The 24692-nt window shown below is 44.2% G+C and overlaps 1 protein-coding gene across 4 annotated transcripts in view; it reads left to right on the top strand.

The window, feature by feature from the left end:
- Pde11 (Phosphodiesterase 11) overlaps positions 1-24692 on the top strand; it is a 475368-nt gene that overhangs the window by 415406 nt on the left and 35270 nt on the right. For all 4 annotated transcript variants that reach the window (XM_084588987.1, XM_084588988.1, XM_084588986.1 and 1 more), the window contains exons 6-11: positions 11455-11619; positions 13513-13602; positions 16358-16495; positions 18767-18837; positions 19956-20019; positions 21291-21338. In XM_084588987.1, coding sequence (XP_084445113.1) covers positions 11455-11619; positions 13513-13602; positions 16358-16495; positions 18767-18837; positions 19956-20019; positions 21291-21338 — 576 coding nt within the window. The remainder of the gene's footprint in view (positions 1-11454; positions 11620-13512; positions 13603-16357; positions 16496-18766; positions 18838-19955; positions 20020-21290; positions 21339-24692) is intronic.

The raw sequence follows: 24692 nt of genomic DNA, 5'->3' as shown, positions 1-24692 counted from the left end.
TTTCTCCAGTGCAGATTCTGCAGAGATCCCGGAAATTTTTTTCTGAGAGCTGAATACATAGCTAACTACTTAATATATTTTTTTATTTGTAGTAACTGACTTCCGTCGCGTGCTTAATTATTTTTCTATTTTAAATCGCCTTTCTTAAAAGCGCTCGCTGAAACGTGTCCGCAGCAGTTGTGAGTAATTGAGAAGTGGTAGAGATTAATGAGTGGTGTCAATCGATAGAGGGTGACGTAATGTTGTATCCCAAAAATGATTAGGTCAGTAAGTTAATTAGGTGATTTTTAGAAGCAAAAATGTAAAAGTAAAAGCGAAAATTGTCTCATTAACCACTGGCTTGGCACGACATTTGAATGTATCAAATACTAAAATAGTTAATTAAATAAGTCAATTAAGGGGGGACCCGGGTCTTTGCAGCCGAAAATCGGTCAGAAACTCGGATTTTCAATCTTCTCGTTTTCGAGATTCTGAGATCTTTCCGCTGCTATCTCCGAAGTTTCGTTGAAAAATATCGCCTAATTTGCGTGTTACAGCGTTCCAAAGACGAGAATCTGCGCGTATGGCTCTTTAAACTGAGGTCAAATCGCGCCGAATTTCGATCTCCCGCAGTTCGAGAAATACGCGATCCGCGGGCATAATCTTGGTGTCGTTCGAAAGATCGCGATTCAGGCCATTCCTATATCTCGGTTGGTGACCATGAGCGAGCCCACCGAAGCGGAAAACAAAGGAATAAAATTGCGTGAAAAACGCCCTGCTATTGGACTTCACCGCACGTGAGCAAAAGGCGAGCTTTGCTTGGCTGGCGGCGTCGACTGCTCGCGGTCCGGCGCCATTTTGAAAAGGTCTTTAGGCCTAGTTGGCCTAGCGCCGTTCCCTCATCGTAACCACAACGCGAAATGCGCAATATTGAGATCCCGCTTCGTTACTAGCCTAAAAATAAGTAGCGAGAGGAGATAAACGCGCCGGGGGCGCCGCATCGCTGCATCTGGTTATCTGCAATCAATGTCGAAGCGCGGACGCTCCGCGTCGAGTCCGCGATGGCCTGATAACGGCGTAGCATAGCCGGTCGTGCTCAGTGCGATAGCGAGGAGCGGCACGATCTGCTGCGTACGAAACCATGAGGGTGCAGACGAGCAAGTGCAGCTTTCCACGTCGGGATAGATCGCCCTGTGAGGCAATGCCGCGACCAACCGCAGCGGCAGTCGCGAAGCAGCGTCCCGCGACACGCGGAACATAAAGAAGATTGCGCGGAATCCCAAATCTTGTCGAAATAAACTTTCTTCTGAATGCTACGCGGTGCAAGACGAGCAGCGATCGCTTATCACTAGATGCAGGCCGACTGCGTTTACTGCTTGAACGTGAGAATGGCGATCGCGCGCCAGAACTTGGCACCAACTTTTGCGGAGGTCACGATGCAAACGCGCTCGTCTTGGTGGCGGCCTCCGGAACATGCGTTCCGTTCGCCGGAAGTTTCATTCTTTGAGGGCGAATTATATCGATGGGAAATGATGCATTGGCATCAGGAGCTAGTCAGAACCAACTTTAATGAGTTACTGTTGGCTTTGGTGCTTCAAAAATTTATCAGCACGTTTTTCCTCAATTTCTCAAAATCAAAATATTGAGGACAGTACATGTTTGGAGGTGCGATATCTCTGGTTCTACTTACGATATTGCTATAATTCCTTTTGCACCAGAAAGGTAAACTCATGTACAGTGCAAAAATAAAAATGAATTCGTGGTATTTAATATGGAAAGTTTTTCAAAATTTCATGTTTTCTGGAATGTCAAGGAGGCTTTTTGGTCTCTGAACTTTGACAAGCTGTAACTTTGGTTAAAATGGAACCAGGACATTCAATCTTGATTTTTGCATTCTCTGTGCGTTCTAAATTGATTGGTACGTCAGTTTTTATTATAGCTCCTGTAGTTTTACTGGCAGCTCACCTCCAAACAAAGAACATAAATTGCTCAATATCTTCAGAACTAAATGGCTTACATAAAATTAATGTGCATATTTGAAATCAGCACAAAAAGCTGCATAAATGGTGCAACTTTCATCAAAATCTATGAGTAAATAAAAAATATTGTCAAGACCAGGATCCCCTCGAGTATCGAACGAGAGGACCGCATGGCTGCTGGCGAGCGTGCACGGTGGCGCGAGAAGCCAAAAGCGACCAGTAGCCACGAAGTTCGGAAAAAGCCTCGCCTTACAAGAAACAAGCGCTCAGGAGTCATTCAGGCGAATATTGGACGCGCATGCGTCATCAGCAAGCGCATGCCTTCGACATGATAATATCGCCGCCCAGTGTCGCCTAAACATTTAAAACGGTGCTCCGGTATCCCGTACATTTTTTCCATAACTGGCCTCGGATTGGCCCGATAGTTTTTTTTTTTTTTTTTTCTAGGATACTTTGGACGGACCCGAACAGTGCTAAGGTAGTATGTCGGACTGACCCGACGCTTTTTTTTTTTCCGTCGGAGTATATCCAGTGGATCCGGTAAAGAACACATTAACAACTTCGCCAGACATGGCGCAGTTGGTTTTTTTTTTTTTCTTTTTTTTTCAAAGCGTTCGGCTGGGGATCCAAGGGATGGAGGTTCGATTCCCGGTGATGTCTGGATTGTTATTTTTCTGACTGACGTCATTTGATTGACAGCTGTTGTGTGACCGGACGAACGCCAACAGTATGAGCCAATAATGCTTTTCGCCTTAAAAGATTGCTGATGAAGCGAGTAGCGAAGTGAAAGGACGCAAACATGGATCCGCAAGGGAAGCCTGCAAAACGGGAGCCTATGCTGTCGCGTCATACACTTAAAGGCGACCATTTTTGCGCCACACCGGCGCCAAAAGGTCATTGAAAAGCTTCGGGGAGGGCGAAACTGAAGCCGATGCGCCTTGTCTGCGCACTCCTTTTTCGACTCTGTTACAAAAAAGTATGTCTATGGAAATAATCGAAATTTCGAATAGTTTGCGAATAGAGTCTTCTGTCCGATTTTAGGTGCATCAACCTCAAGTTTCCGTCTAAAGGGGCGAGTCTGAAAAACAGGGATGTTCCTGCTCCGCAGACCTCATGGTTTTTTCGACTCTTTTACAAAAGAGTATGTCTATGGAAATAATCGAAATTTCGAATAGTTTGCGAATAGAGTCTTCTGTCCGATTTTAGGCGCATCGGCCTCAAGTTTCCGTCTAAGGGGCGAGTCTGAAAAACAGGGATGTTCCTGCTCCGCAGACCGCATGGTCAAAAACTGCGGCATTTTTAAGTACCACTCGCTAGCTTCACCATGCGCGATCTCGCATAAATTCAGCCTTTACGCGCCTCCTTTGTATCGCCGGCATGCAGTAAAAGCGGCTGCGTGACAATAGTAGGCTGGAAATGAACACGGGAGTGCAGCATTTAGCAGAGCGTCGTATATATTGCCACAACCAAAGGCATAGCCAGGGGGAGGGCTTATGGGGCTTCAGCCCCCCACGAAATTTTTTCGTACTGTCATACACCGCAGACCAAAACCACCACTAGAGCCAGAAAGCAATCTGGACTTTGTCTCCAGTATGTCTTTTTCACTCTCAAAAAGAGATTTCAGCGAAAAAAAAAAAAAGCGAAAGATGCATTTAGTTTTCTGAAATTGTTCATTGGACCAAACAAAGGAGACAAGCCATACTATCAGATAAGCTGACAAAGCACACAGAGATAAAATGCATGGAGAAATAATAATAATAATAATAATAATAATAATAATAATAATAATAATAATAATAGGTTGGTTTGTGGGGTTTAACGTCCCAAAGCAACTCAGGCTATGAGAGACGCTAATAATAATAATAATAATAATAATAATAATAATAATAATAATAATAATAATAATAATAATAATAATAAAAGCTAGGAGGGAGCGTGACGCCACATGCGCAGCCTCCGCAGGCCAGACTCGATCTTCTGACACCGCGCTGTCTTCTCCCTCTCGGGCCTCTTGTTCGCACTGAATCTCGGGTGCTTTTAGCCGCTATGCATCCTCAAGTGGAAAGTCTGTCCAAGTGGTCTGCTAAGAGTTCTCGTTTGTTCGGAACAATTCAGTTTGTTAGTGTGTAGATGCTGCATTATAATCAAAGTTATAAGCACACTGGAGAGAGGGCAGGCAACCATTTCATCTACGGGTCCGTCAGGAAGACTACGTATTCGAACTAATGTTAATTGTATGGCTGGAAAACTAGCTATGATGACTTTTTAGTTCTGTATTTGCTAAATTAAACAAACGATTTTTGTCTGAAACAATACATGCGCAGGATGCTCGCTGGAACGAAGGCCCCGGACGGTGCTATTTGTCTGCGCAATCTTTGCATCCCGGCATGCAGAATTTATTGCGCAGTTGAGAGGTGACAGGTTGGTGATAGGTATCTTGATACGGAGGAGGCTGAGCTGCAACATCCAGCCCCCTCGAGAAAAATTTCTAGCTACGCCACTGGCCACAACGCAACTGACCGTGGACGTGAATGCAGTGAACACTCTAACGAAGACTGTGAACAGGCGCCAGCAGCTATCGCACGCGAGCACTCCAGTGGTGCATTCGCGGCGACTGCTTTCATACAGCACAATTGTACAGTTTCTTTATGCCGCATTGGATAAGAAAAGCGGAAGTCTGAAACCAAGGCCTCGGAGCCAGGTAGCGCAGGTGTACCCCACGGGACACACCAGCTCTCTTTCGTTTCGTTATTGCGCGTTCGGCTGTAAGCGCTCGCGTCACTACAATGATGGGACTGCATCACCGCTAGCAATGCTGCTGACGCCGCTTGAAAAAACGCGGAGCATAATTTGAGAAATTTCCTGAAAGTTTCTGAAATTGAAGCTGTCCGACGTTCATGGAAAGTGTATGAAGGCGAAAGCCTTTATGCCTCATCGTTGTTGACAGAAGGTTGTCAGCACAGGTGTCACGCTTTCGAGAGCGAGTGTCAGAAATAAATTAAACCTTGTCTTCACCGGGAATCGAGCCTGCATCCCTTGGATCCCCAGCCCAGCGCATTACCAACTGGGCCAAAGTGACAGATACTGCACCTTTCCTTTGCTGTAAAATTATAGAACGCCGGTGAATTTTGATGCTGTTCGACAAAGAGCGCGAGATGTACCGTCAAGACAGGTCACGACGCCACCAGGTGACTCATGCATATACGAAGCTAACCCCGCCTGGTGCCCAGTCCAGGCGTCCGTGCGGCACCTTTCATTTGCCGCTTTCTCGAATGCCGCACCACACAGCAAACAGAAGCAGACCCAGATGTCTATGGGGCGTTAGTACAGCAGACATTAGCGGTGTTTAAAATTGATTTACAGGATAGAAAAGGGGCAGTATCTCTCGCAATTCTCCACGGACACATGTACCACGCCATAAAGGAAGGGAGGAAGGTGGGAGTGAAAGAAGAGAGGGAGACTGATGGCGAATTCCAATCGCAGAACTGGAGCAGCGCGCACGCTCCATCACAGAACGCCTCAATCCGGCGGAGAGCACGCTCCCAGACTCTGCGTTTCGAATACTCTTGCTCTGGCCGGAGCAAGTAGGTGGCGCTCGCGAGCAAACGGAGACGGAGAAAGTACCCATCATTCCTTGCACTTGCCCGCGCTTTTCGTGCGCTCGCGTCGTCTGCTTTGCAAGCCTGCAGCTTTTCTTCCCTTTGATATGGAGGTTACACCAGCCGTTTACGCAATTATATACGCCATGCGCAGCGCCTATAGGGGCGCCACTGAAAGCCGCCTAGCGGCGGCCGTCGGAACCCGAGGCGGGCCTGATGCGGCAAACCTGGCCGTGGTGCGCGCGTGCGATCTGCCGTTTGTGCGCGTCTCGCGGGCACTTCCGCGGTGACAGTGTGCGCAAGGGGATCGCCCTTTATAATAGCGGACATGTGTTTGATATCACGGCCGTCTGAAACTGCATCGCCCCCATATTCATCAAGTGTCTCCTGCAGACTGGCGTAAACAAGGTTGCGTATATATACGAAGTGCAGCTCATTTTGGGTGCCCCGCTTTCATTACAACGCCACCCTAATTCGTTCATTCCTTGACCTATGAACCAATGCTCTTTCTTTGCTTCATGGTACACGCTTGCTTCGTTTACATGCAATAAATTGCTACAGAAAACTAGGTAGCGTCTTCGAAACTGCGAGCAGTTTCGTAGCGGTGCGACCGCAGGAAAAGCCAGTGAGCTTGCAAATTCTGAGCATCAGATAAATAGCGCATATTGGGCTCCTGTAGCAAGAGTTCAGATTTTTCATGCTTGCGCTTTACCACTGCCTGTACGGCATGGATTTCACGTATTCCGTCGTCAAAAAGGCAGATCGGGTAGATAATTTCATGGGGGAATGTGATATCAGCATATCTGAAAAGCCGCATCACAGGTTAGCCAAAAGCATATTAGATCTAAACTTTATATCCTATTTTATTATTGTAATATCATGTTCATTTCATTTGTATCACCCTCGCGCCCAACTGCAGAATTACAGCGCGCTTTATAACAAGCTCTAGAACATTTAGATTGAATATCAAGTACAGCGACATGTTATGTTTTCGTAATCTTGCCAGCCAACAAGAACACTGGCTCTGGTCTTCAAAGTAATTGCATGGCAAGTTTCAAGACGCATATTGGAAATTGTCTGTTCAATAACCTGCCGCAGCGGCTCAGGCTACTGAGGAAGATCGAGTTATCGGAACCGAAGTCGACCGCGCCGTCCACGTTTAAGTGGAGGCGAAACGCAAAATGCAACCGTGTGCTGTGCGATGTCAATGCACGCTAAAGATTGTCTGGCTAAGCATTTAACAAATCTAATGTGTATTGTATATTCCCGGTAGCGGAGTCAACAAAATTTAAACAAGAAGTGTTCATGGAAGGTGCAATGACAAGCAGAAAACACTAAAAACATAGTTATCAATAGTTATCACTCAGCCCTGCCACACGGTAAATTTAATACCTTTTCCATCGAATGACGTTCGTTCAAAATGATATTTGTTTGCTGCTACCCGAGAAAATATAATGACATTCGATGAAAACGACCTTAGGTATCGAATGAGTTTGAGGTACTCATCCGAATGCGATCAACGAGGAAATGTGTTATCTCGACGCCAGAGACTCGATGAGAAGATACACCCAAAATAAACTACAAACGTGCCACCTGCAATAAATGCTACTGTGCTCCTATAATTTTGCAGCTTGTGATGATTGTGAAATATGCCAAATACCATCGTAAAAAAAAAAAAAGAAAAAACTGGCACCCATTGCAGCCAGCCAATCCGTAGCCACCGCACCCAGCGCGGGCGGAACAGGTCGCTCCTGCTGCCGCGGTCTGTCGGCGCCGAGTTGCCGACACGGCAAATTTCTTTCGCCACCTTCAGAAACGCATGCTCTGTTGATTATGGATAATAAGCGCCTAATTTGATGAAGGAATAAAAAAATTACTATTTCCAAAGCGCTTCCAGCTACGGCTTTGATGTGAAACCGTTTAGGCATTTAGGCATAGCGACGACTAGGGCCTAGCACGCGGCCAGAGCGCCGTCGTCGGCTGCTTTCGCGGGAAGCGTCGTTGCGGTAAGCTCGCGGTATCCGATGTGGCAAGCGTCACGAATTTGCCATATGCTTTCTTGATGAGGCCAAGCTAGGGCATTTTTCGACGGGCCTTAATACGCCGAGCGAACGATCTGGTGAAAACGTACGGGATTCAACGGGGCTGTAGTATGCTGCGCCATAGGGCGATACTCGAAGGTTCTATAGAAGTGCCTTCGGAGAGTACACTAGATACTGCCTATTTTACGTGTTGATCTTGACACTTGCTTTAGTGCGCAAAGTGTACGCGTTGTTGAAACTCGTACGCGTTTCGCAGTCGAGCGCAGAAGTGTGCACCTTCCGTGCCCTTTCGTAAACAAACGCCGCCGACATTGCCGCTGACTTCGTAATTGATAGTCCTAATCAACAGGTTGGTTGCAAGGCATGCAAGACAGGAATGTCAATTTAAAGGCTGCTTTCGTTTACAGCGCAGTGATCTTCGCAACATATTGAAGGCGCACCAACATTTGCATGTCAATCGCAGTTACCATACTTTGGAAATGGCATTAGCTTTGGTCGTGTAGCAGCGCGTCGAAAAAAAATGGCATTAACCTGAACAAATGTCATTCGGTGCGATTGCTTGCTTTCTGCATCGAAAAACCACGATTCACGGCCACCGTCGTTCTCGTGAAGCATCACTGGAAACTTATACAAACGTGTTCCTGGCAAGGTTTTATGTCTGTTTGAAAAATCAACTACGCAGCAATTCTTCCCGGACATTGCTAAAGATTGACAGCGGCGTTATATCAGTTAAACCACGACCAAAGACGAAAACGCGACGCGCGCGCATAGAGGCTGACATGAACAGCGCCCAACCGAGCCCGCCTACGCTTTGCGGCTTTGGCGACAGGCGGCGTTGTCGGCGTTTTGCGCATCGCCTATCCTCCTTGCTCGAAGAGCCGAGCGCGGACACACACGGTAAGACTCCTTCAGCATTTTCTTTAATATGGAAGAAAACTTCGGTTCACGTACCGAATGTTTGCAGTCTTCCAGAGCCGAGCTGTAACGTGCGCGGCTTTGAGTTTACACGGACGATGGACATATAAATAGTTGATTCTTGATTCTTCGACAGATGAGTCGGAACTGCTGCTCTCCGACTCGCTGTCCTCAAGCAAAGCGAGCGCAAGAGCGCGACGCGAATCACCATCCATGGCGGCGGCAAATACTGATCGTCTGCTATGGAGCGGCGCGTTGTCTCTGAAGCCAACGCGGCGAGCCACCGGAAATGGATGTGCTAGCTAGCGCATGCGCAAGCGTCGCTCGGAAAGTCACGTCACGCAAACTTCCGGTCGGTTCCCCCGATTTCGGCGGAGCAGTTTTGACTGCTGCGCGGAGCGACCCTTGCTCGGCAATTGCTCCCGTTCTGCGTTTGGAAGACGCGATCCGTGTTCCGGATCTGCGTTTGGAAGACAATTGCTCCGAAAGGAGCAGAAAACGTTGCTCTGGAAGTGCTCCTGCTCTGCGATTGGAATTCACCATGAGATGCCGTAGTGGAGGGATACGATCCACCGCGCTCTAATGGTTTTCGCCTCATCGCGCTTTAGTGGCCCTGTAGAAATTTCTTTTTCCAAGGCCTTTGGACATGACTGCCACTCTCGTGACCGATTTAAATCATGAAAATTTTCATACTGAGCTTTAACGAACTGCCAAAGCTAAAGCGGTGTCATTGTGCTGAAAATAAGGTTTTGCTGCCGAATGCTCTCTGCTGTTTGTCGTCCATATGCGGCAACATAGGGCTCACAGTAAAAATCTGAACTTGCTGCCTCCAAAAACGGAAGTTCTGCTTCAACTCCCCTTTTTAGGCACTGGAAGAGGCAGAATTTTTCTGAAAAACATTTATTTTTTTTACAAAAACTAGAACGTTTGCCGCAAAACGCATGTTCTCCTGCTACGAAACCTGAAATTGCTGGCAGCAAACTGCGATTTCTTCTATGCTGCAAGAGGTTGGTTGTCAGCCCCACAACTGTCATGGAAGCTTGTAGACGTTCTTCGCTTTATCCAAGGCGCAGTGTCCTTGCCCTAATAAGTATTCCTACGATAACGCCGCCCCGTTCGTGTCAAGCAAGGGTTCGTTTAACTGCGGCTGATTTCGGCCTCATCCCGCACGTTTGTATCATCATCCGTAAGGATAGTTACACCTTTGGTTCAAGCATGTTCCCACTGCCTGTAATGGGCAGATGGCGAACTTTCGCGCAAAAGGCTGAACTGTGAGCTGGGCTCTTGCCTTGTATTCCCTAAAAATGTCGTCGTTTGCCCGGGAGTGGATCGAACAGGCTTCCAACTTTCCGGTTGCTCTACGCGCACGGGATAGGATATGCATTGCCTCGGCGGGTGGTTTTTTGCCATATGGCTGTGAGGCAGAATCCAAAAGTTTTAATTCCCACTGTCGATGAAGAAGATCGAACTGACATGACATTTCGGGAGCACGTCAGAATGAGACGTATGTTGTACAGGGTGCGGGCGCTCAATCGCTAGCAAGTATATCTGCGCTTCAAATGTCAGTTCGGTATTGCCACCGGCACAAAGGCTAGTGGCCGATAGGTTATATTACAAGACAATCCGGACACAGTGCATAGGCACTGAGCAGATATACGATCGAGGTGTCCCAGTTAAAATGTAAAAAACCACCTAAGTGTACTTCAGAATGATATATGTAAAGTACCAGCTAGTCCCCGTCGGGGTGGCACAGTGGTTAAAGCGCTCGACTACTGTTCCCAAGGATGCAGGATCGAATCCCGGCCTCGGCGGCTGCTTTTCGATGGAGGCGAAAAGCAAGGCGCCCGTGTGCTGTGCGATGTTAGTGCAAGTTAAAGAACCCCAGGTGGTCGAAATTTCCGGAGTCCTCCACTACGGTGTCTCTCATAGCCTGAGTCGCTTTGGGACGTTAAACCCCACAAACCAAACCGAACCAAAGTACCAGCTAGTATTTTCTTCCGTTCCACCCACTTGAATAGTTATAGTCATCATTGATAAATTATTAAATTTTTCACACGTGGTTTTGAACGCTTGTTCGGATGAGGTCGCCTTAGCAAAACCCATTAATATTTGACAGTAATGAAAGCCCGCGAATTTTAATAATTAGCCACGTGACAGCGTGCTCCGCGCGCCTGAGTGCGCCACGATTACAGCTTGCAGCGCTCTCATGTGCGCCTCAGTAAAGCGCGGCCGTATTCGCGCCTTCTGCGCTGCCCACAACCTAGCTTTGCTTCGCTGCTGGTTCTGAGATAATTAGTATCAGTGGGTGCAGCCGACGCGCCGTAAAAGCGCGCTGTCCGCATCTGCCGAACGTAAATGTGTGTGTGTGTTACACACGTGGAGCGTGGGCACCGGCACGGGGTGCGAACTACCCGCGTCCCGGACAGTACTGCGTTAGACCCCCGCAAATATCTTACATGTAGGTTAACATTCCCAATTTATTATGATCATTTATGTAAAAGGACCTACCTGTACAGTGCAGTATACAGCATCTTGCTGGCATTCCTGATAAAACCTGATAATTGCGTTACCAACACTGCTGCTTTCAGAGTAAACTACAGCGTGTATTTGTCTTCAAATTTGGCTGGTGTAACAGTGACAGCCTGTAGCACAGCTTCAAGAAAAGATATTAGTTTTTCTTGGGAAACATGTACTTGGTGCTCAGTTTTAAACCGGTGTGATCAATCAATCATTTTACCTCATTTATCACTTTGGTTTTTGTATGCCAGGCTTATGTGTACTATTACTCGTGTGTATTATTAAAACTAAACAATTTGCAATTTTCACCCCATTCCCATCATTACCTCACTGTCTTCGCATTCATCCTGAAAGTGCCGTATCAGTAAAATGTGAGTCGTTATAGGCTGTAGTGTGATGTATGCCAAATGATGTGGCTTGCAGGATGCCCGGTTCAACAAGAGCATCGACCTTCGCACCGGCTACCGGACACGGTGCATGTTATGCATGCCCATCTTCGACCGTGATGGCGAGGTCATTGGAGTTGCTCAGGTCATCAACAAAAAAGGCAAAAATGAGCACGATGTCTTCAACAGCAACGATGAAAAGGCAAGCTTCAAAGTGTATCCTCTCTGCTATGTGGCTTGTGAGGAGCAGGGCACTTGTGCAGAGTACACCACTGCCAAGTGGACCATGCGCCCTGCAGTGAATTGTGGCGTGCTGTCATCATGGGCTATGGGAGGCCGCATATGAATATATATGCGGTGGCCCTTGTTTGACGAGCTGAAATTTAAAATTAAGCTGGTGCCTTCTGGAGGATGCAACTGATGACTTGTTAGTCATTTGTACAGAGCAAGTCAAAGTGTTTGTTTTGTATTTTAGCTAGTTACCAAATGGTGGACACAGTATGATATAATCTAGTTTTAAGTTCAAGGAAAATCTTTTATTCAGCTTCAGAAAATCCTCCTACTGAATGTGTGTCTCATTAATTATCAAAGCAGTGAATTAAAATTGTGATGCCAGTACCTGCAATGTAATTCACTACAGGGTCTGGTGTGGAGGCCCGAAATTTTGATGAGTCTCAGAGAAAGAGAAAATATACACCGATGGGTGTGCAACGGACTGCTGGCAGGAATTTGACCCATAGATCTTATGCTGCCACGTTCTCACTTTTTGAGCACCAAATGACCAGTATGGGTGTGTAACTCAGTCATGAGCTGCAGGTGCGAAAGCTCTGCTGCCATGGTGCACAAGGGGGCAGTCATAGAGTTTTTGAATTTTATGGGCTTTATGTGGATTCTAGGACACAGGAAAGAACAATATGTTGTGAACTGCAGGTTGAAAATTGCTGGACTGGATATTTTCTTGGATCCCATATATCTTTCTAATTGGAAGCTTTATTCTAGTTTTGAAATTCAAGATTGCAGTTATTTACGCTTGAATAAATACCTAATTGGACAGAATGATAAAATAACCTGCATTACTCTGCAGAGGCGCCAGCAATATGTCTTCAGCTGCACCCACCTGAGTTACGTTACAGACGGGCCAACATTGTGTCTAATGTGCATAAGCTGCACCCACCTATGGTGCACCCACCTATGGTGTACCCACCTATGGTGTACCTTATATGTCGTGTACCAATACATATTTAAACCAGGCTCAAGTTATATGACACTTTATTCATTTATTTGTGCATATTGTGAGCCATAAATTTGGCCCGAGCAGGAGGGGCACACAGCCAAACTATAAAAGCCACAAAAATATTAGTAGCAACAGCCGCTAGTCATTTGCAAGGCATAAAATCTAGCATTCATCACAACACCAACACTAGGAGCCATACAAAAAATCCTCCAACTCCTTCACGAAATTCTTTGTTTGACGTAAACCCGAAGGAAGGTGATTCCACTCCGTGACAATACTGCCACTTTCTGCAATTAGTTATGAAGGGTATCTGAATATCAATTCATAGTAAAATTTAAATATTGTGGGAGCACTTTTAAAATGTTTTAAAATGTTTTGCTACCAAGGCCTCTTATGACAAGTGCTGAAAGGTAGACATAATAAATATTTCATGCTGTGAATGGAAGTATTCAACATCGATCTCATCAGATGCAGTGACCCATTATAGAGCAGCACATTTCAGCTCACCGCTTTCTGAAATGTAAAATAACTGTCTGGTAAAATAAAATAAAAAAAAATAAACAAATCAAGCGCCTAAAGGAATTGGAAGTAACGGAAACTCTGATCAAAAATTTGCTGGTTTGAGTGTGTATAGTAGTAAGGGGGGAGGGAGGGGGGCAGTATTGTACATTTGATGGCAAAAACCATGTTTGGAGAACAGGTGAAGAGGTGAAAATGCTCCCAAGGCCTCAGTCATCTCTCATATGTGGATGTGTCAGTTACAGTCCTTATGAAGGTGGTGAAGGACCACTGAAGGAGTTCTGTTGAAGTTTGTACTCGTTTGACGTGGTCCTCTTGCTGACTGTGAATTCTTGGCTTCAGGTGTTCTCGGAGTACCTGCAGTTCTGCGGCCTTGTTCTGCGAAACGCTCAGCTCTATGAGCGGTCCGAACTAGAAAACAAGAGAAATCAGGTATGGAAGTGCACTTTATGATTAAATTGGAATCATTTGGAAACCTTTTTCTGAAGCGTGGGATTGTGTAATGGGGAGTCTTACATGCTGATAGTTGATAATTAGGAAACCATTGCATGTTGTTAGAATGAAAATAAAGCAGTATGTGGGCTCTTGGCTGTTGCTCAGCATCTCATAGGTGATTTTACTTCATGTTTTTCTGGTTTACGATGATTAGTTAAAGTATAACCAATTTGAATCTCTAGGGACTCATGAAAAGTTTCAGTTGGAGAGCTGAAGAACAAAAAAGTGCCCATGTCAATACTTTTTGAATGGCGCCCTTAATATGAAATTGTTTGCCCTCTGTGAAAGCGTGCAAAATCCAGAATTGCTGCTACGAAGGCACGTGTTTAAATGTGCTGCACTTTTCAGTGTTCTCTTAAAGTTTGTGGCCTTGGCAGTGCAGCTGCTGTAGCAATCAGCGTGACAAGTAACCACAATCTTGTGCTCCTTCCGTACGTTTAAAAAGTAAGGAAGAAAAAACACTCTATCTTTCCAGAAATAATGTCGATTGTTTACATACAATTTTGTAGCTAAACCTTTTCAAATATAAATGTACTATTTAGCAGTTTAAATGGACGGTATGACAAATTGAATTTGGGTTGTATCAATAGATTAGAGCATTCTAACAGCAGAGATGATATTTTACCTAAACACAGAGCTTTTACAAGCTAGGAAATGTCAGAAAATGAAACGCAGGTGTCACCGTCATTGTCTGGTTTTGCAAATAAACTGTGGTGCATTAACAGAGATTTCAGGGTTCAATCTTGGAAGCTAGGCTGCCACTCTCTTCACAATGTCATGAAGTCCTTTTCAGTGTAGTAGTCATTTGTCTGAATTGATGGGTGGCAAATTTTTTAAATGCAGCAGCAGTTGACATACCCAGGAAGAGCTGTAGAATCAAGTTTTACTAAAAACAAAAATTGGATAGTGTCGTTCATGAGTCTTCGGTATGCCATTAATCGACTCCAACTTAAAATTAAATTTCACGATGAAGGTAGTGGCAATACATGTCTGTATTGTTACTGGAGAAGTAAACCTCAAAGACCTTTCTAGTGCAAGTTGCTCTTTGCAACAGCAGATACCCTCGTTCTTTTAGCTGAGAAGTTCCATTTCTTCACTGCTTGTGTATAACCTTTTCAATTAAAATATTTTTTCATCTAAGTAGTATGTACAAGCCTTAAAAAAAAAACAACTTGCCAGTCTTCCAGGGCTAAATACTAGTGGTTAAGTTTTTGCATTGATGTACAAAATTTCATATAAATTGTTAAAACTGATTAAAATTGTAATGTCAAACTGCCATGAGTTTTTAGGTAAACACTTAAGAATCGTGGAAATAACTTCTATTTCGAAGATGCACAGTACGCTTGAAGGATTAAAAAAAAAAATGGTGCTACTGCTGGCAAAATATGCCTTCACAAAAACAACAGGCAATGTACTACTTCATGCACTGTTTCGCAAAATAGAATTTAGTGCATGCACTATATGGCGTTAAAATAAACATAACAAAACCACACTTTTGACAAAAACAATAGGAAATTCACCCAAAGCAAACAGGTCACTGCTAAGTGCTTCATGTTCTCAAAAAAAATACTGTTAATTTGCTTTGCACATGCTTATGTAGTATGCAGCATGCTATAGAATTTACTAAAACTGGCTATAAAACACCACCAGTAAACGAAATTTGCGTGGTGAAAAAGTTGCAGTGCAAGGTGAACGAAACTGCATACCATACAATAATGCAGCATGATTAGTGCAGGAGCTTTAGTAGACAAATTTACACTAACAATGTATAGGACAGCCACTTTGGAGTAAATGCACACCTCTGAATGTGAGCACGTTATCTTCCTATACAGATAAGGGTGTATTTGTATGGAATGCTGCATTGCTCAAAGAGGCAGATATTAACTCTTCCCCTAGTTGTCTTGTAAAAGTCCTGCTCTGATCATGTTGTATTATTCACTACCATGCAGTGGCAATTCTGTTTGCAGCATAAAAACATTAATGCCAATTACATTATCACACTCAGATTGTGTTGTTCACAGCCTGCTTCATAAGTGGCATACTCCAACGGCAAATGTAAACACTCTAGGAGAGCTGGCTGAATTCCTTGCTAGAGCTCTCAGAATTCACAAAAGATGCTTTGTCCAGCACATGAAGACACATCTGGAATTCGACTCTCTATAACGTTTCAGCATGCTGATGCTGCTGCATGCATTTTGCAGTGGCACAAGCCCACATTCTGTTTGCACCTGGGAACTTAACTTATTGTAAGGTAGTGGCAGCACGTTAAAATGTTTCCGACAAGATGAGAACCTGATGTGGTGACCCGTTAACTTTTTTTTTCTTTCTGTCCACTTCATGCCCTTTGTAACTCAAGCAACCACGGATAAGGTCCTCATATCAGTTATTCTTTATATTGAGTAAGGGATCACAATTTGGTGTAAAAATCCTGCGTAATACATCTTCTTTGATAATGCTATAATACCAGGCATTCCATCTGCATGTGCTAAGCATAGAAAAAGAGACGCAGAGTTCACCTCATCTCTTTCAAAGTATAGACTATAGTAATCAGATTCAGCTCACAGCAATTCCATACAGCTTCTACATAAGGTTTTTTCATGCTTACAACTTTATGTCGAAGTCTTTTTTACCTTTAGCTCATGCTCTGGACAAAGCTTTTTCTGCAGAGACCTTGCTGCTGCACTCACTGCAGGTTCTCTTGGACCTGGCGCGCATGGTTTTTGAAGAGCAGAGCACCATAGAGCAAGTGGTGTACCGAATCATGACACACATGCAGTCGCTGCTTGAGTGCGAGCGCTGTCAAGTGCTGCTTGTCGACCATGAAACAAAAGTGAGTGTCTCCGTTCTTGGTCACCTCATGTAGCACATGCACTCTTTGTGGGTGCAATGAACTGAACAGCCTCGTGACAACATTTCACCACATCTCTGTCATGATCTCTGTTCTCGTATGCACATATAGGTTCAAATGAAGAGTAGATTCGCATGTAAATTGGACTGACTTTATTGTCAACGTTTCAGTGGTGGCCCAGCTTCAGTCAGAGGCAACCATGTGTCTACACATGATAAAGAGGAGCCAGGTGTAAACAATGAAATGAAACCTGCACAAAGGGTGAAATCCTCCGTCCATTACTGAGACTCTAACAAGTGTTTCTGTGTCCACTAGACCTTGTTCGTTGATTTCTATTCTACAGGACAGCTGTGCACTTGAGTCTCATCTTTCCATTGACAGTGAGTTATGAAGCAGATTGCTGTCTTTAAAGTGCAAGCAGCAAGCCAAGCATGTATGGCTGATACCATTTTTGACCATGCTGATCATACTGCAGTCCTGGTTTCTAAGGAAATGTATGGAGAAGAGTGAGAACAATAGGAGGCCATTGAGAGGTCATTTGTCAGCGGTAGTTGAGAAAACCATGGAAAGCACAGGAGAATCTCGTTTTTCTTTTTTTTTTTTTTTTTTCATGGGCACTGCCTTTTGTAAATTGTTGATAATACGAAAGAAAGTGGGATGGTTGTAGCAAATCCAGGAAGGAGGCAAGTCGTACCATAGCACCTTGTTGATATCTCCCTGGTTCATAAGATTTCTTGGCCGATACCACGACCAGTAAAAAAGTCCCATGCAGCTGCTTTCTTCTAGTTATTATTTTCCCCGATAATGCAGTTTCCCATCAAGTACAATCATTATTTTGTCAACTCTAGAAGATTAAGTGATACGCTTCGCAGCCGACGTGGAGCATGAATGGGCTTTGGCATGGACTGTGCAGCATATAAGCATGCAGTAGCAACAGTAACTTGCCAAGGCACCTTCTGCACAGTGCAAGAGTGCAATGGGATAAAGCATAAAAATAAAAGTGACATGACAGTACATGGGCATACTGTCAGGCCGAGCCTGAGGGAAACAGCCTCTGACATGATCTGCTGTAAAGGCTTTTTACTGCTGCCACCGAAGAGAAAGCGACACGAAGATTAAGAGTGCAGTGGCCATATAAGCTGCCAGAATGGCTTTCTTTTGCAATGAATAAGTGCTATGAGGCGAAAAAAGCATATGGCTCTGAGAAAATTACAGCCGTTCAGTGCCTTGCTCACGCAATGTAAGTGGAAGCACCGTGGCAGTCAGCTGCCAAAGTGGCTTCTCAACAGCACACAAAAGCAATACGGACAAGCGTTCAAAACCAAGCAGCAGTGATTAGGAAAAGGTCCTGAGTACTTTGATTAGTCTCTTCAGTAACCAGAATAGATATGTGAAGTTCCTTTCAGCCTAAGAATGATGTAGTTAGAAGAAGCACTAGAAAAGCTGTTAAGACCTTGTGCCTACAGGTTCATGCCAGCCTTTTTGATATCTGAAGGCATCAATAAATGCTTTTCATTCATCGTTCTTACCACATCTTTAAAAACTTTAACGGTTCTGGATAGCAAGTTTTCCTAGACAGTATACTTTTTTCTGTCATTTGTTAATAAATGTCTGAACGAGAGACTGTACTGCAGAGGTTGGGCCGCCACTGTATCTCAACTACTGAGGCATCACATACGGAATACAAATATGTTAAGTTTGTTTGCAACTATAGGTATTAAAGAAGCTGTAAGTAATGCGATTTGCTACCAGATTATGTGCTTTGTACGTTATGCATATATGTGACATTTTCATGTATTTTTCACAAGGAGCTCTATAGTCCAAAAAGACAATGACATTTTTTCTTTCCAAATAATGCAGCACTTACGCTCTCTACTTTTCAAATTTCTTGCTGTCGCACTTGTACCTGAGGGGTAACAAAAACACGCTAGAATCATCTGTGATACCATGGCACATAGGTGCTATGCTGTTCATATTTCTAATCGTAGCCGTTGCACTCTTATGACAGACTATGGTTATTACTATGTATAAAATAAAAGCACCACAGTTATCCTGTGGATTTCTCAGCTTAAATGGCTGTTCGCTTTTCTGATTTTAATGGCTGCTACATTTTACTGGGTCTTCAATTCGATTCAGCATCAATGAAGGGCTCTGCAGCATTTAGCGACAGCGCCGTGCTCAGGCATTCGGCGAATGGTGTTCAACTTATACTGCTGTTCGTGGTTGGTTATAAACTATTCATATTTACTACAGACTGCTTTCCATCGGGTCTTTGACTTGGAGGCCAAAGATGCACTCAGAGAGGATGTGGCAACCTGCACAAGGTAAAGTAAAAAATAGCTCACTTTAGTGGTTATAGCTTATTGCATTACTGCATGTTGTTCACATTTCTGTTGTGTTGCAACTGCAGTCAAAGCCACATATAATGAACGTGACAGTCACGTGGATTGCTCTAATGTTGGCAACAAGTGGACTCTTCAATATTACAGACCAAAGTGGAAAGTATGGAGTGGCATTTATTTTATGCCCCGCCACAGTGGTGCAGTGGTTAACATGTCCGACTACTGTGCCAGAGTATCCGGGTTCGATCCCGATCGCTGGCCGCTGTGTTTCTATGGAGGCAAAACAAAGAGGCGTCCGTGTACTGTGCGATGTCAGTGCACATTAAAGATCCCCAGGTGGTTGAAATTACTCCGTAGCCCTCCACTACGGCTCCTCTTTCTATCTTTCCAGTTTCACTCCCACCCTCTTTCCTTCCCTTACGGCGTGCTTCAGGTGTCCACAGAAATAAGTGTGACAGATATTGCGCCTTTCCCTTCCTGTGAACCTATTATTATTATTCATTTATTCTGTGATAACTGCATCAGGTGTGTAATATTTTTTCAAAGCACACCCTACCGCAGTGGTTTCTAGGCTCTCTTGGGTGGTTAGACACTGAAATTGAAAGGGTGACAAATGATACTGGGAATGCCACCTTAAGTAACTGCTTCAGCCTAACTTCACATGGCGAATGCTTAATGTCAAATCCTGACCTGAGCATTGAAATGATGATGTCATCACAAAGCACAGTGAGGCAGTTGTGGCATGCAAGGCTCAGCTATACAGATGGGCAGAACTTTAATGATAGGAAGTGCTGTAATCATGGGAAATAAAAAATGGGAACACAGCCGCACACAGCACTGGGCTTGTAATATTTGACTGTCTCATCTTTTTGTGTTCTGAATTTTATGAATGGAATAATTTTCATTTCTATGTCTCAGATCCAATCTTTTTTTTGTTTAACTATGCCTGCTGGCAATGCTTAACGAAATTTACAAAGTACAGTGGTCCTCACTGAATAAAGTACTCATTTGACACTGACCTGTAACAAATCCCTTGCTGTCTTCTTTTTTAATTTGTATCTTTCTGAGCTTGGTTCCATCTTGTTTCTTTATTTTTGCAGTCCGTATGAAGGCAGGTTTCCTATTAACACTGGTATCACAGGGTCGGTGGTTGCAACTGGTCAGGTAAGTATCTGGTATCATGCAGTATTTTGCTCCTCATTATGCTTCCTGTAGTTGTTTGCACAGCAAAAATTGGGAACACTTAAGCTCTGCTTATAAGGATATGACGTGATATTGTTAATAGCCCTTCTTGCGAATGCTAGTTCATGTATGTGCACTTTGTCACTCATTAAATCTTTAATCATTTAATTTGTGCTTCTGCTATCTCACACGTGTCCATTAGCAGATAGTCATAAGCTACCCAGTTATATGAAAGACCACCCGACGTGGATATCTATAAAGCTCTGCTTTAAACAAGCTGCAAAGGCATGCGTGCATGGCCTAAGAGCAGCATGCCTTACTCATCACCCAGGCACCTTCGAAGGTTCGATTTTCATCTCACTTGCCGATCTGAAAGTAGGAGCCCGTGTTGGCAGCTCCTGCTTACTCATATGGTCTCATGACATCACGTCAATCGGTGTATATGGCCATGTCACCTGCCAGCTACCACCTACCAGAGCCATGCCCATGATTTTGTCGCTCACAACATCAACAAAACTCGATTTTCTGCAGGACAGGGCCTTTAACGCTATCATGTTATAACAAAACTACTCAAGTATTTACTGTAATAGAAGAAACATCTGGGCGAGTTGGTATGGTGACATGATAGAAAAACAGCGCAACAGACGTGGACGGAGGTGAGGAACGGACAGGACGGGCACTGAACTCACAACTGAAGTTTATTGAAAAAACACAGATATATAACCCAGCCAAGCAGCACCAAACCGCACCAACCAAACCGCAAAACCAAATGTGCGGTTTGGTGCTGCTTGGCTGGGTTATATATCTGTGTTTTTCAATAAACTTCAGTTGTGAGTTCAGCACCCGTCCTGTCTGTTCTTCACCTCCGTCCACGTCTGTTGCGCTGTTTTTCTATCATGTCAAGTATTTACAATGGTGTCATTGAAAGCTGCTCTGTTTACACGTTTTTGCGCAGATATGCTGTGTAGAAATTTGTTCTCAAATCACTTCATGGCATTCACGCACACGCATCCACATACTGAAGTCTGAAAGGCCAGTTAACAGTGACTTCTGACATTCTCAACTTTTGTAATGCTGGTGGCATTTTCATGCTCATGTGCCGTTGTTAATGTGGCAGGTACATCATGAATTAACTAAATTGTAAACATTAAAACATGAATTTCTTTACCTATGAACGTAATGTTCAGTAGATGCTATGGTGAATTATGGATTGACTTTTGTTCTTCATTAGTGCATCTCCATTTGCTTTGCAGATTCTCAATATACCTGATGCTTACAAAGATGACCGGTTTGATCCAAAGGTACGATTCATTCTTGTAATAAAGGACATAAGAAATCATTACTCGGGTTGCTATTTATAGTGATTTTTTTTAAGATAACTTCTCAAGTGGCTATGTCAGTGAATCCTAACATATTGCCATACATGTTTTGTTTTTTTTTTTACAAAATATACCATCAAAGGATGTAAGTAAACATATGTTACAACCAGCATGATAAATTTTCATGGGTAATTCATACTGTACCAAAGGCGCATTGACTGTGGCTCCCAGTATGTTTGGAATTTGTTTATTGGAGCATTTTTCCCAAAGGTTCTATGTCATTTTTAATTAGCAGCTGTCATCAAGGCAAAACACACCGCATTGAAGAACAATCTACTGTCACGATCACAGTATTGCAGGACATCGGCATCTCTGTATCGTCGCTCCTTCTTTAGGCGCATCATACTAGATCGGAACCGGCGCCAGGTGCCGCCTCGATATCCGCTGCGCCCCAGCCGCTGTGATGGGTGAAGCAAAATGCATGCCACCAGCGCAGGGACTGAGTGAAGGGGAGGGTGCCAGTAATGGCAGTGTTTGTAGCCTCCTCCACTCGGCGTGTAAATCCCGATAAATGAATTGTTCACACTCCAAATGGGTCACCCCCCTCCCATTTTCCCACTAGATATCGTGCAGTTTCCTTCTACCCACCTGCCCACAGATGGGCACCCTCCAAAATTGCCACCTTTCAACCCCCTTCCCCCCCCCCCCCCCCCCTTCTATATAGGGTGCTGCCTCTTTCTGCACACCCCTCCACCCACCCCTACACTCCTCGCTTCCACCCCCCAGGAACCCCGCCCCCACAGCACCTAGCACAACAATCTACCGACTTCACTCTACAGAAGCCCTGTATGAAAAATTGACTGTTAATTGAAATTCAAAGATATTGTGTGAGAGCAATGAATGTTAAACTGAAAGTGCAACTCAAATTGATAACTAAAATTTCTGCCGTCACAACATGTGGCTGCCCACCAGTTTTTATTGTTAAGCTCTTTGATCCATAGTTTTCAATGGAAGCACGCCGATCGTATGGGAAACAAAGCTCCAAATGCTAGGATAATTAATTCCTCCTGGTCGTGAAGAACGGTCCTTTGCAGCTGTGTTTGGCGTAACTGCTTTTTTCTTGAAGGGATTGGTATTCCAAGGTTCTTGCTGACCAGGAACTTTTAGTTGTCCTGGCATTCGGGGTTTTCTGATAAAGGTCACTCTGCGTGTTCGCTTTGACAATTCATGACTACACTGGCAAAGTCTATAGGAGTAGCAGAGAAAACATAATTGCAGCGAAAAGCGGCACACAACCACCCATCACATTGGCTGAAGCACATGCTAGCCAGCTATCGAAGCGCCAACTGACGCCGGTTCCAATGTAGTACGACACGTGCAAAGTAGGGGTGACGATAGAGAGATTTTCGCTATAGGTGATAGTGTGGCGGGATGGTGCCATTAGATGGTGCAGAACGCAGTTTTTCCACATGCTTTGACGTTCCGCAGTATTGTGATTGTGACAGTACAGGACAAAGAATAGTATGTGCAGTGAAGGTGCAGAAAGTTATTACAGTCAAACCCACTTATAACAATATTGAAGTGCCAACGAAATATCATTGTTATACCCAATTAATTGCTATAACCAGGTTATGCCAAAAAAAAGAAAGAAATAACAAACTTTGGACAATGACAGGAAAGTAGCTTACAGTGTTGATTTCTTTGCAGGAAAAATCTATCAGTCAGATTTGACAGCATCACGGAATATTAAGTTCACATCTCCTTGCGGGGTGCCTGATTCTGCACATGCCCAAGTGGGGAACATTTAGCAAAAATGAAGTCCCGGAGAGATTGTGCCATTTGTGAGGCGTCTTTTACGCAGCCTCCTGATCATCATCGCTGTGCATCGTCAGTGTGCAAGAATTCTACAAGTCTTGACATGCCACCATTATCATTACATAGTTGAGACCTTCACAAACCTTTGCATCATTGGCATTCTGAATGAAGCCCACTTTCCGAAATTCTTGACGCGAATTCCGATGAGCTTGCAGGACTGAGGAAACAGTGACAACGGAAAGGAAAGCATTCACATTATGCTTGTGGTTCGGCTGGTGTGGTCGTAGCATTTCCATGTTTTTGTCTCTCTGATGATTGGTTCCTGGTGACCAGATTTAATTGCTGTAACCAATAATTTGCTAGACAAAATTGTTATAACATAGTTTATTTTACCATAAGAAGCATCAAAAAGCTGATGGTGCCATATTAGTCTACTGTTATATCTGATATATTGTTCTAAGCGGTATTGATATAAATGGGTTTGACTGTATTATATATTGGGCAATGAAAGTTGTACAAGGAGAGTCATGTCAGGGTTAAGGGCTGAATGTCAATAGGAACATGATACAATTAGAAAAAAGCAGCATTTTGTGCTTATGTTGTTGTAAATCATAAAAAAAACTCATTGATTGAAATACATTCTAGAATATTCAAAGCTGCCAACTTGGTTTGTTTGTTTTTGTGGGGTCCCAAAGCAACTTAGACTATGAGAGATACCATAGTGGAGGACTCCGGAAATTTCAACCTCCTGGTGTTCTTACGTGCACCATCATCGCACAGTACACAGGCGCCTTTTTTATCTTGTAGTTCTTATCAATCTGATTGCACCTGCTGGTCTACCCCAGAATGCCCAAAACTATTTTTCACCTTATCAGAGTAGCGTTTATCCAGGACTACCTCATGCATGACCGGGTTAGTCATCGGGGCATGTGGTGGACCCAGAGTAGCACTGCTGGAGCCCTGTAGGCCACTGCATTGCCCTGCAACAATGCTATTCATTTAAAGAGCAGCCTGCGAACTTTTGACTAAAATGCAGCCTCTTTCACTGCATTGGCCCGAGGTAAATGTGGGCTGTGTGAATTAATTGGCTATAAGTGCTGCTTGAAGGCAGTCTTATTGAACTTTACAAAAGCATTGTGACCTGCCTTGGTGACTCAGTGTCTTTGGTATTCAGCTGCTGGTCCCAAGGTCATGGTTTTGATCTCAACCACAGTGGGCATATCTGAAGGAGGCAAAATACAAAAATGCCCATGTACTGCACAGTATCTGTACATGTTGAAGAATGCCAGGCGGTCTAAATTAATCTGGAGCCTCTCGCCACGGTGGCTATCGTAGCCCATATATCTGCCTCAGGACATTGAACTCCACAACTTACAGTAGACAGCTTTGTAAGTAACGTGTAGAATGTGACGCAAAAGGGCCTCAAAAACACAGCAAGGACAAATTAGTGAAATTGCAGGGAACATAGTGTCTTTTAGACGGTGCTTTCACTGCGAGTTAGAAAACTGCAGAAAGAAAATT

This window comes from Amblyomma maculatum, chromosome 1 (genome assembly GCF_055883805.1).
Source record: "Amblyomma maculatum isolate TAMU_Amacu chromosome 1, ASM5588380v1, whole genome shotgun sequence".
NCBI lineage: Eukaryota > Metazoa > Arthropoda > Arachnida > Ixodida > Ixodidae > Amblyomma > Amblyomma maculatum.
The sequence above is the reverse complement of the archived record's forward strand: the minus strand, read 5'-3'. Positions and strand labels throughout refer to the sequence as shown.